Genomic DNA, 13,388 nt, shown 5'->3' with positions numbered 1-13,388 from the left:
CTTATGGATAAAATGACGTCGCGGAGAAAAAATTGTCTTAGGCCTAACGGATTATTTGGCGTCGATTATAAAAAAATTGTCTTAGGCCTAACGGATAATTTGGCGTCGAGGAAAAAAAAATTGTCTTAAGCCTAACGGATAATTTGACGTCGAGGAGAAAAAATTGTGTTAGGCCTAACGGTTAATTTGACGACTAGGAGAAAAAATTGTGTTAGGCCTAACGGTTAATTTGACGTCGAGGAGGAAAAATGGACGCTCGTTATCGCCCAAATTTTAAAAATTTTAAAAATTTCCAAATTGCGGAAAAAAAATTGTGTTTATAAAGTGAAGAACCTAGCTGACTTGACTTGAGTATGAATTGTAGTTGTCTTCTTTGGCTAACCAGGGCGAAACTGTTAACCGATCAACCGAAAATATTTCATCCAGCGATCCCCTTTTCGCTAAGTGAGAGTGAAACGCTTATTACAACCAGAACCAGACAACTAGCGCCACCTAACTCAACATTTAGATATTGAAATGGGGAATCGAGCCCTTAAATGTGTTTTATCCGCGCGCGTGGTCTAACGGAGAGGTCCATAGTGGAAGTAGGAGAAAAATGGCTCGAAACGGAATAAATAAAAGAACAAATAAAACAAATAAGAGAATCGACCTCTTCGACGTTACGGAACCAGTATGAAAGATGGTTGAAAGAGTCCATGTTTGTGACATCGTACATTACGATAATTCCCTGAAATCATTCGAAAGAAAATATTACACGAAGCAACATTTATCTAGGCTTAAAAAACATTTTGCTCGCTTTAGTATCGAAGTCAACCGTTTCGAGATTGTAAAAGGGATTACCAGTCTCATCTAGACATTTTCACTTATATTCCAGGTAAAATGGCGCATTTTCAGATAAAGGTTGGTACATTTGTTTTAATTAAAATTAACCATTACGAAAATAAAATGGTAGATCAAATTTTATTAAAAAAATATATCAAACATTGGGCAGCTTCAAATTGGATCCCAATTACAATTCATTAAAATAAATTAAATTTATTCCGATTTGATCAAAATTATTGGACCAAACAGAATGCGATGACTCTCGATACCAGTTGGATCCCAGTTTCGACATTAGATCAAGTAATTTTCATAGATAAATCAATATTTTTTAATTTAAATGAGAGTTTTAAGGATTGATAATCAATTAATGGCTTTTTCCCAACTAACAGAAATTAAATTAGCCATCCCTGTTTCAAAATCAATGATTCTTCTTTGGAAATCAATTAATTTGAATCAGCCCACCCTGTTTCAAAATCAATAACCCTATTTCAGAAACCAATTAATTTGAATCAGTCCACCCTGCTTCAAAATCAATGCTTCATTTTTAGGAGCCAATTAATTTGAATCAGTCCACCCTGTTTCAAAATCAATGTTTCATTTTTGGGAGCCAATTAATTTGAATCAGTCGACCCTGTTTCAAAATCAATGTTACTTTTTTAGAAACCAATTAAATTGAATCAGCCCACCCTGTTTCAAAATCAATGTTTCATTTTTAGGAGCCAATTAATTTGAATCAGTCCACCCGGTTTCAAAATCAATGTTTCATTTTTAGGAGCCAATTAATTTGAATCAGTCCACCCTGTTTCAAACTCAATGTTTCATTTTTAGGAGCCAATTAATTTGAATCAGTCCAACCGGTTTCAAAATCAATGTTTCATTTTTAGGAGCCAATTAATTCGAATCAGTCCACCCTGTTTCAGATTTGAATGCAGAATTGGTATCTCTTACCATGGCTCCTCGATAGTAGGCTGTGGTTAACGTTCGGAATCGTTCCTGTCCAGCTGTGTCCCTACAAGAAACATTCATATATCAGCACAAGGTATTTCAGACGAAACTCTTTTTTATACTAGACTTAACTATATATTTTCTGTGGAAAAATATTAACAAAAATGTTTCTGTCAAATTAATATTTTAAGTGAAACGAAGTTATAGGACTAGTGAGAAAGGATCACTAGTAGATGAAATTGTTTTTTAGTGTTTCTGTTTTCAGGGTTGCCGCAATATTTTCAAATTAAAATTATCGACTTTTCGCCGAATTTATCACAGAGCTATTGTAAAATTAGGTATAAAATTATGAAGTAAATTTAAATTTCCTGACTTTCTACAAATTCTTTAAATTCCCTGACTTTCTACAAATTCTTTAAATTCCCTGACTTTCTACAAATTCTTTAAATTCCCTGACTTTCTACAAATTCTTTCAATTCACTGACTTTCTACAAATTCTTTCAATTCCCTGACTTTCTACAAATTCTTTCAATTCCCTGACTTTCTACAAATTCTTTCAATTCCCTGACTTTCTACAAATTCTTTCAATTCCCTGACTTTCTACAAATTCTTTCAATTCACTGACTTTCTACAAATTCTTTCAATTCCCTGACTTGCTACAAATTCTTTCAATTCCCTGACTTGCTACAAATTCTTTCAATTCCCTGACTTGCTACAAATTCTTTCAATTCCCTGACTTGCTACAAATTCTTTCAATTCCCTGACTTGCTACAAATTCTTTCAATTCCCTGACTTTCTACAAATTATTTCAATTCCCTGACTTTCTACAAATTCTTTCAATTCCCTGACTTGCTACAAATTCTTTCAATTCCCTGACTTGCTACAAATTCTTTCAATTCCCTGACTTGCTACAAATTCTTTCAATTCCCTGACTTGCTACAAATTCTTTCAATTCCCTGACTTGCTACAAATTCTTTCAATTCCCTGACTTGCTACAAATTCTTTCAATTCCCTGACTTGCTACAAATTCTTTCAATTCCCTGACTTGCTACAAATTCTTTCAATTCCCTGACTTGCTACAAATTCTTTCAATTCCCTGACTTGCTACAAATTCTTTCAATTCCCTGACTTGCTACAAATTCTTTCAATTCCCTGACTTGCTACATATTCTTTCAATTCCCTGACTTTCTACAAATTCGGTTAAAAATGGCAAGGTCCTTTACACTAGGCCATAAAAGTAGTGAAATCAAATAACGGGCAAGATCTGTAATTATATTCCCATAAACGTCATAAACTGGACTTATTTATCGTTAAGTTAAAAGGAACCACCTATGGACTGCATTGTAAAGGATGATAAAATTGGCGAATAAGTAGATAAGTCCATAATGAAAAGGGATAATAAAGCTAAACCCTAAACAAATTTGAAGAAATTTAAAAACTTACTAATAGCTCGTACCGATAGGTCTTCGAGCAAACAAAAACGCGAAACTCGGACCAAATAGATCTTCGAGTGAATAGAGTAATGGCACTCCGTAGCTTTGTCCATGGTCTCCATTTTGGTCGCGATTTTTTATCTATAGGAGAAAGCATGGGTGACGTACCGTGACGTCACACTGCCATAACTCTATAATTAAATTAATTAATTAATTATTCACTCGAAGATCTATTTGGTCCGAGTTTCGCTTTTTTTATTTGCTCGAAGACCTATTAGTAAGTTTTTAAATTTCTTCAAATTTGTTTAGGGTTTAGCATTATTATCCCTTTTCATTATGGAATAATCTACTTATTTGCCAATTTTATCATCCTATGGACTTATTTATCGACAAGTGATGTGCTCTGAAGTAATATGCTAGACCTTGCGCGTCCTAAGTGTTTTACTGAGTTAAAATCACTTGTAAAACCATAAAATATTTCAAAGAGAATGGCTAATATTAGAATCGCATTGTATCAAATATATTGTTTAGATCGAAATATATTATCTACTTTGTTTAAATTTACTCTTTTACCTTAAAACCATAATTAAATAAAGCAGACCAGTTGTTGACTGCAGTAATTACGTCAGTAGAAGGAAAGTGAGGGTCTGGCGCCGAACCCGGGTTCGGGTTTGGGTTCGGGATCGAAATCCGGGATTTAAGGGATGAAATGGGGGTAAAATCATCGAAAAGTCAATGTATTTAGGGTATTTCTCGCGACGATTTGTTTTCCCGTATATCAACTAATTGTGTCCAGGCCAACTTGTTCATTTATCTACGCTTATCTCGAAAGATACTTGAACGTATATCTTATCAAGCTTTATCGTACGGAATAAGTTGAAATGATGTAAAAATTGATAACCTAGGCGGCGCGTGCGCAGATTACCCCGGGGGACGCGGTTAATTTGAATTGAAGTGTTTTGACGTCATGGAATATTCGTTGTTAAAGTAGAATGGAAATATTTTTAAACTTCATTTTAATATCATTGTAGTACGCTTGACACTTGAACCAATCTCACGAGTATTTCTTAAAACGAATATCTCGATCGCGTTTTATCGTACGAAATAAGTGGAAATTATGTAAGTTGTATGATTAATAACCTAGGCAGGAAGATAGCGCGCGCGTGCGTGGATTACCTGGGAGGCGCGGATTGCCCGGGCGCGCGGTTAATTTGAATTTAAAACATGGATTACCTCTCCGAAATAATTCATGTACCCAAAATTGGACCGCAAGTTTTTTTCTTTTTAGGGGAATCTCTATGGGAGTTTAACATTACAATAAAGCTAATAGGTCCAGTTTGGGGTACTTTTGGTCCGAAATGGGGTACATAGGGCCGAAAACAATTTTTATTTAACTATTGGTTATTTAAATAAATACCACTTTTATTCAAATAAATGCTTGGTTGGGTAAAAAACACAATTAAATAAGTTAAAATGATATTCTTTTTACCAACGTTTTTTAAATAAATCGGAAAATTTGTGGAAAAAAATTAATCGACTGCCGAACACTAGAAGCAATTCTAATTTAAATGCGTATATTTAAATAGGAAAAAATGAACGATTCGATCGGAGGCATATCATTAATTTAACGTATTGAACGTAGAGTAAGAGGCTTTTGTAGTAATTACTACCTATATTTGCATTTCAGAAATCTATTTTAACATATTGAACGCCAAGAAAAGAGGCTTTTGTAGTATTTACTACCTATATTTGCATTTCAGAAATCTATTTTAACATATTGAACGCCAAGAAAAGAGGCTTTTGTAGTATTTACTACCTATATTTGCATTTCAGAAATGGATTATAGGTGCGTAATCTACTATTAGACCAAACGGATTAAAAAATACTTAAAGTAAGTGGTTTTACTGATAAACTAAAGGAATTTAACTTTAAAGGGTATCTTAGATTATTGTTTTTAATATTATTCAAGTTCAAAACGTATAAAGAGTCCTTCAAAGTAATTTAAAAGAATTTTATTTACGAACTAAATCTATATTTTAGAAGTTAGTTTGTATGAAATACTTACTAATACCTGAAAAATGGACTTTAGAGTTGATAAGATTTGTAAATATCATTTGAAACTAATAATTTTCACGCTTTATTTAAGTCAAGCAATTACATTTTTAAAAATGAAAGAAGTTAAACAATATAAAAATTTGTAAATATTGTAAATATTTTTAGGTAATAAAGAAATTAAGAAATGTTTTAATTAAAATATCTTTCATTTTCTACTACATTTTTAAAAATGAAAGAAGTTTAACAATATAATTATTCTAATATAATTTCAAAATCAGGTATTATTTAAAGTACAAATGCATAATTTAGTGAAGCAATTCTTATTTAAATACTTTTATTTAATTAATTTGTGTATCTGAAATGTATTAATTGAAAAATAAGTGGGTTTTACTATTTATCACGGTTTTTTATATATATATATATATATATATATATATATATATATATATATATATATATATATATATATTGGAATTGTTACAAAAGGTTCTTTTAAACGTAACTTAGTACATTAATTTATTTTGGAAGTTCAAAACGTATTAAGAGCCCTTCAGAGTACTATAAAAGGATTTCATTTACAAATTAAATTAATATTTTCTTCAAACTTTCAATTCGTTATAATTTGAATTTAAATGAAAACATCATGGGTTATAGGTGCGTAATCTACTATTAGACCGAACTAATTAAAAAAAATACTTAAAGTAAGTGGTTTTACTGATAAACTCTAAAGGAATTTTGGAATTTTCTAGAATAGCAAAGTAAAACTAAAACGTAAACCAAGTTTAAAACGAAACTAATAACTGGGAGAAAGGTTGAAGTAAGTAATTTTTTTGATTTTTCGTTTTTTAATTTTTGAGTTCCCTATATTATTATAAACTAAATTAAATATAATTTTTGAAAATTTGTGATAAAAGATCTGCTCCTTCGTGTTTTACATATATTTAAAAACTCGAGATTTTAATGAATTGTTTTCAAAGCATGAAAAATATAGCAGATCCTTTGATTTTAATTGTAGTTAGTAGTTACTTAAAAAAAAGTCGCTAGCTGACTTGGAGCTGGTGTAGTTAAATTTTAAAAATGTGTATTTTAAATTTTGTTTGTAAAAGTTTTTTTTGAAAAAGTTTAGTATTATAGTTTAAATTTACTAAATAAAATAAAATATAAATTATACATTTGGTTTAGTATTTTACTATTGCAAGTAAAATTAATAGTAATTTCAATTACTTTTTTAGTTTTTTTTTGACAAATATAACTATTTAGTTATTTCAAAAACAAATACGTCGAATTATTTGGTATTCGAAATACTATTGGTTAGTTTTTATATATTTAATTTTATTTTTCAGAACAATTTCTCTTTGTCTAGCTTCTTCTAACTTTAATTTAGATCGCCTTAAAGCCAAGTATTTAACAAATTTTGTAACCAAGTAGATGGAGCTTTAAACAATTTTTCAGTCATGTAGTCAAGGAAATGTTCAAATATATGAAATAACTAAATAGTTATATTTGTCAAAAAAAAAAACTAAAAAAGTAATTGAAATTACTATTAATTTTACTTGCAATAGTAAAATACTAAACCAAATGTATAATTTATATTTTATTTTATTTAATAAATTTAAACTATAATACTAAACTTTTTCAAAAAAAACTTTTACAAACAAAATTTAAAATACACATTTTTAAAATTTAACTACACCAGCTCCAAGTCAGCTAGCGACTTTTTTTAAGTAACTACTAACTACAATTAAAATCAAAGGATCTGCTATATTTTTCATGCTTTGAAAACAATTCATTAAAATCTCGAGTTTTTAAATATATGTAAAACACGAAGGAGCAGATCTTTTATCACAAATTTTCAAAAATTATATTTAATTTAGTTTATAATAATATAGGGAACTCAAAAATTAAAAAACGAAAAATCAAAAAAATTACTTACTTCAACCTTTCTCCCAGTTATTAGTTTCGTTTTAAACTTGGTTTACGTTTTAGTTTTACTTTGCTATTCTAGAAAATTCCAAAATTCCTTTAGAGTTTATCAGTAAAACCACTTACTTTAAGTATTTTTTTTAATTAGTTCGGTCTAATAGTAGATTACGCACCTATAACCCATGATGTTTTCATTTTAATTCAAATTATAACGAATTGAAAGTTTGAAGAAAATATTAATTTAATTTGTAAATTAAATCCTTTTATAGTACTCTGAAGGGCTCTTAATACGTTTTGAACTTCCAAAATAAATTAATGTACTAAGTTACGTTTAAAAGAACCTTTTGTAACAATTCCAATATATATATATATATATATATATATATATATATATATATATATATATATATATATATATATAAAAAACCGTGATAAATAGTAAAACCCACTTATTTTTCAATAAATACATTTCAGATACACAAATTAATTAAATAAAAGTATTTAAATAAGAATTGCTTCACTAAATTATGCATTTGTACTTTAAATAATACCTGATTTTGAAATTATATTAGAATAATTATATTGTTAAACTTCTTTCATTTTTAAAAATGTAGTAGAAAATGAAAGATATTTTAATTAAAACATTTCTTAATTTCTTTATTACCTAAAAATATTTACAATATTTACAAATTTTTATATTGTTTAACTTCTTTCATTTTTAAAAATGTAATTGCTTGACTTAACACCTTTTATAGTACTCTGAAGGGCTCTTAATACGTTTTGAACTTCCAAAATAAATTTATGTACTAAGTTACGTTTAAAAGAACCTTTTGTAACAATTCCAATATATATATATATATATATATATATATATATATATATATATATATATATATATATATAAAACCGTGATAAATAGTAAAACCCACTTATTTTTCAATAAATACATTTCAGATACACAAATTAATTAAATAAATACTTAATTAGTGTACTAAGTTACGTTTAAAAGAACCTTTTGTAACAATTCCAATATGTAAATATAGGTATAAGGATTGAAAAAATACTTAAAGTGGTTTTACTGATAAACTCTAAAGGAATTTAACTTTAAAGGGTATCTTAGATTATTGTTTTTAATTTTATTCAAGTTGAAAACGTATTAAGAGTCCTTCAAAATACTATAGAAGGATTTTATTTACGAACTTAATTCATATTTTCTTCAAACTTTCAATTCGCTTTTATTACTATTTAAATACGGTAAAATATAATTCTTATACACAAATATAGTCATTTTGAAACTAATAACTTTCACGCTTTATTAAGTCAAGCCAATAAAAACAATTACCTATATTTTAAATACGGTAAAATATAAATACATTTCCGATATGTAAATAGGTAGAATAACACTATGAAAAGTTCCTTTTTCTTCTTTTAATACGACAACACACAACTCTGATACGCAAATATATAAAGAAAATATAAAAAAAAAATTTACTCTACGTTCGATACGTTAAAATACATTTCCGATACACAAATATAGATAAAGAAATACTATAAAATGTAAAAAGGTAGAAAAATACTACACATTAACCATTATGAATTTAAGCTTACAACATCCTTCACGTATAGAGCATAACATATATGTTCAGAGTTAACTTGTTTCCTCGTTATCTTTATCGCATGTGTTTTAAATAGCGTATGGAATAAGTTAATAATGTACTGAAATGGTGTATGTTTAAACCTCGTAGAATAAAGAGTAAAACATATGTTCAGAGTCGGCTTGATTACTAAAGCGAATAACACAGAGACGTTTCCGGTGTAGTCACGTAGGAAGAAAAATACTACAACACTCTCTATACTCTACATTCAACACGTTAAAATATACTTCCGAAATGCCAATATAGGTAGTAAAATACTACAAAATCTCTATACTTTACCTTCAATACGTTAAATTACATTCTAATATGTAAATATAGGTAGTAAATACTACAAAAGCCTCTTTTCTTGGCGCTCAATATGTTAAAATAGATTTCTGAAATGCAAATATAGGTAGTAAATACTACAAAAGCCTCTTTTCTTGGCGTTCAATATGTTAAAATAGATTTCTGAAATGCAAATATAGGTAGTAATTACTACAAAAGCCTCTTACTCTACGTTCAATACGTTAAATTAATGATATGCCTCCGATCGAATCGTTCATTTTTTCCTATTTAAATATACGCATTTAAATTAGAATTGCTTCTAGTGTTCGGCAGTCGATTAATTTTTATCCACAAATTTTCCGATTTATTTAAAAAACGTTGGTAAAAAGAATATCATTTTAACTTATTTAATTGTGTTTTTTACCCAACCAAGCATTTATTTGAATAAAAGTGGTATTTATTTAAATAACCAATAGTTAAATAAAAATTGTTTTCGGCCCTATGTACCCCATTTCGGACCAAAAGTACCCCAAACTGGACCTATTAGCTTTATTGTAATGTTAAACTCCCATAGAGATTCCCCTAAAAAGAAAAAAACTTGCGGTCCAATTTTGGGTACATGAATTATTTCGGAGAGGTAATCCATGTTTTAAATTCAAATTAACCGCGCGCCCGGGCAATCCGCGCCTCCCAGGTAATCCACGCACGCGCGCGCTATCTTCCTGCCTAGGTTATTAATCATACAACTTACATAATTTCCACTTATTTCGTACGATAAAACGCGATCGAGATATTCGTTTTAAGAAATACTCGTGAGATTGGTTCAAGTGTCAAGCGTACTACAATGATATTAAAATGAAGTTTAAAAATATTTCCATTCTACTTTAACAACGAATATTCCATGACGTCAAAACACTTCAATTCAAATTAACCGCGTCCCCCGGGGTAATCTGCGCACGCGGCGCCTAGGTTATCAATTTTTACATCATTTCAACTTATTCCGTACGATAAAGCTTGATAAGATATACGTTCAAGTATCTTTCGAGATAAGCGTAGATAAATGAACAAGTTGGCCTGGACACAATATGTTGATATACGGGAAAACAAATCGTCGCGAGAAATACCCTAAATACATTGACTTTTCGATGATTTTACCCCCATTTCATCCCTTAAATCCCGGATTTCGATCCCGAACCCGGGTTCGGCGTGTCGACCTCACTTTCCCTCTACTTACGTCACTGCAGTCAACAACTTGTCTGCTTTCAGTAATTTGCCAGTTTCAATAGTCGCAGTGTCGCACCGCCACCTATCGATAATGTACAGAAATGTTCGAGTACCATTAGTACGGACAGTTTCAGTAATTTTATCGAGTGTTTTTATTTTGTCTCGGTTGGCCAAGGTGGTACTTTGAGCGAGACAAGAATTAAACACGTGCCAACGTTTATTTCACTGCCAAGTTATGTTGACTCTGATTATTGAAACTCGTTCACTATGCTTTTAAGGTAAAAGAGTAAATCTAAACAGAGTAGATAATATTTTTCGATCTAAACAATATATGCACCTATAAATAAAAAAAACAAGCCAGGCCACGTTTTGCGAGAACGAAAGAAAACTTTAAAGTCGGGAGGTTGAAATGGTCCCGTGATTAGGTAATGCTGCCATCTACATCGTTTTTAGGAACTAATTCTTGATATTTATGCTTGCCTTTCGTCCGCTACGTTTAAATTTTTTTATTTGTTCACTCTTTATACATTCTTAAGAAAACATTTTATCTTATATTGACCTTTTTCTTTAATTAACTTGGTAAATTATTTAACGTATTTGGTATTATTAGAATCGTTACAGCTAAGCTAAGAAAACTTGTCACGGCCATCGAGCCGAAAATACGTTCTAGCGCATGAGCGAGAGATAGCATTTTCAGCCAATATGGCGTTTCTTTCTTTCCCAGAATGCTTTGCGAACACCCCAAGAACCGTTGAAAATTTTACAACCAATTTATTTAACGGTGTATTTGAATCATGCGATTCTAATATTAGCCATTCTCTTTGAAATGTTTTATGGTTGTACAAAGGTTTTGAACTCAGTAAAACACTTAGGACGTGCAAGGTCTAGCATATTACTTCAGAGCACATCACTTGTCGATAAATAAGTCCAGTTTATGACGTTTATGGGAATATAATTACAGATCTTGCCCGTTATTTGACTTCACTACTTTTATGGCCTAGAATAATATAGGACGTGACGTTTTTGTTTAAAGGACCTTGCCATTTTTAACCGAATGGTTTTTGGGAGGATTTTACGCCTTTTTGTTTATAACAATAGAATCTGTAGAAGTTTAAACTCTAACATTTTGAAAACGTCAAGTTGGTTCGAAAAAACGTACGCTATGCATTATACGAAACTATACGTTTCTGTTGCAACGTTATTATTATTTACATCAATGATTTATTTATTTAATGTCAGTCGCGTTACGAGTGGCTTTCGATTTTGTCGTGATTGCCAATTCAGCAAGTAATTTATACTTGAAGTTAATACGAATTAAGTTTCAAATATATCCTAATAGTTTTCCAATACTATCATTTCCTTTTTATAAAATGCATTACAGCTAGAATAAAAATTTCAAAACAGCGAGAAAATTTAATGGTTTTAAACGCGCATCTATCAAAGTGGAAGCAAATATCGAACGTAACATTTCGCTCTTTCTACTTTCAAAGTTTAAGGGGGAAGACTACTGTGGCCATTGTCTACTTTCAAGCTATTTCAAGCTCAACTCTTTTAATTTTGTATTTTAACTTATAAAATTAATATTTAAGTGTAGAGCAGCTTCTTGTTTAGTGATTAAAATAATTTTCACAATTTTAAATTTAAAAGTAATTAAGTAAGTACGTTTTAATTCAGACCCCCGGAGTTAAACAAGTTGGGCAAGTGCCAAACTAGCCTTTAGTTAGGACCTTATATCCCGTTAACTATTAATATTAGAATTATCAAAATTATTTTAAGCACTAGAGGAAGGTTCAGCCTAATAAGAAAAATATAATTCAATTATGTAATTGTTAAAACAGAAACGTTCAGCTTGAACGAAAAAGAGGATTTTACTGTATTCTTCCCCCTTAATGGAAATAAACTTAGCGCCGTTTCGCTGTGGATCAATTCTTTAACTCTGCATTCGACTTTTTATAGCCAGCCGGATACGCCACAGACAAGTAGGTCACTAATTCAAGTTCGCCGTATTTGGGTCGAGCGTATCAGAAAACTGGGTGACGTCATTCAGACCTACTTCCGGATCATATTCTCCTTCAACATTCGTCATCGGGCTTATTTTCTAAATAGGTGAAACGAGTAACCCTTATTTTGACACGTTTAAGGAAATTAATTATAAACACGTGCTAAAAATGTTACTTTTAACCTAATTTCCTTTCGAAAGAGAAGATCCGTTTTAAGCACGGGCATAACTGCCCTAGAAAACGTAAACATGTTTGTTAGGTATCTACCCATTTAGATTCACTCCTGACGTCGCAATTTATTATAATTAAAGATTGGAATTGATGCGATTCTAGTTTCAGTTTCTATGGCAACACTAACAACATTAAATCTAAGCAATTTCTTCAAGACGTAATAGAAAATCTTAAGCAATTTCTTCAAGACCTGACAATAAATGTGAACAATTTTTACAAGGTCTACGTTATATTAATTCTAAGCAAATGTGTTCAAGACGTAATACTAAATCTAAGCAAATTCTTCAAGAAATAATATTAAATCCAAATTGCTTAAAAACTAAGATTAAATTTGAACAATTTGTTTGAGACCTAACATTAAATTTGAACAATTTGTTTGAGACCTAACATTAAATTTGAACAATTTGTATGAGACCTAACATTAAATTTGAACAATTTGTTTGAGACCTAACATTAAATTTGAACAATTAGTTTGAGACCTAATATTAAATTTGAACAATTTTTTTGAGACCTAATATTAAATTTGAACAATTTGTTCAAAGCCTATTATTAAATCTTAACTTCTTGTTCAAGATTTAACATTACAACAGCTAGGAGGGAAATCGGTCATTAAAAATTTGCATCACCACACTAAGAACAACAGCAGCTACAGTTAACGCTAATGCAATAGTTTTTATTTTATTCATAGCGCAAAATAAAAAACCTAAAAAAGTGGTCGAAAATGGGATAAAGAATAAGGTGGTCATGGGCCATGGCTCTTCACTTTTTCCAAAATAAGAAATAAACGATCACTAATTTGATAGAAAAAAATTTCGGGGAAGAGCGCAGAGCCGACT

The 13,388-nt window shown here is 30.2% G+C and overlaps 1 protein-coding gene across 1 annotated transcript in view; it reads right to left on the bottom strand.

The window, feature by feature from the left end:
• The window catches only part of RabX4 (RAS oncogene family member RabX4), a 36,098-nt gene that overhangs the window by 11,049 nt on the left and 11,661 nt on the right, over nucleotides 1-13,388 (bottom strand). The window contains exons 3-4 of the mRNA XM_090163151.1: nucleotides 1,771-1,831; nucleotides 650-727 (exon numbers count right to left, since the gene is read on the bottom strand). Of these exons, the coding sequence (XP_090019277.1) occupies nucleotides 650-727; nucleotides 1,771-1,831 (139 nt within the window). The remainder of the gene's footprint in view (nucleotides 1-649; nucleotides 728-1,770; nucleotides 1,832-13,388) is intronic.

Source organism: Leiobunum rupestre, chromosome 11, assembly GCF_980474605.1.
Source record: "Leiobunum rupestre chromosome 11, qqLeiRupe1.1.hap1, whole genome shotgun sequence".
Taxonomy (NCBI): domain Eukaryota; kingdom Metazoa; phylum Arthropoda; class Arachnida; order Opiliones; family Sclerosomatidae; genus Leiobunum; species Leiobunum rupestre.
The sequence above is the reverse complement of the archived record's forward strand: the minus strand, read 5'-3'. Positions and strand labels throughout refer to the sequence as shown.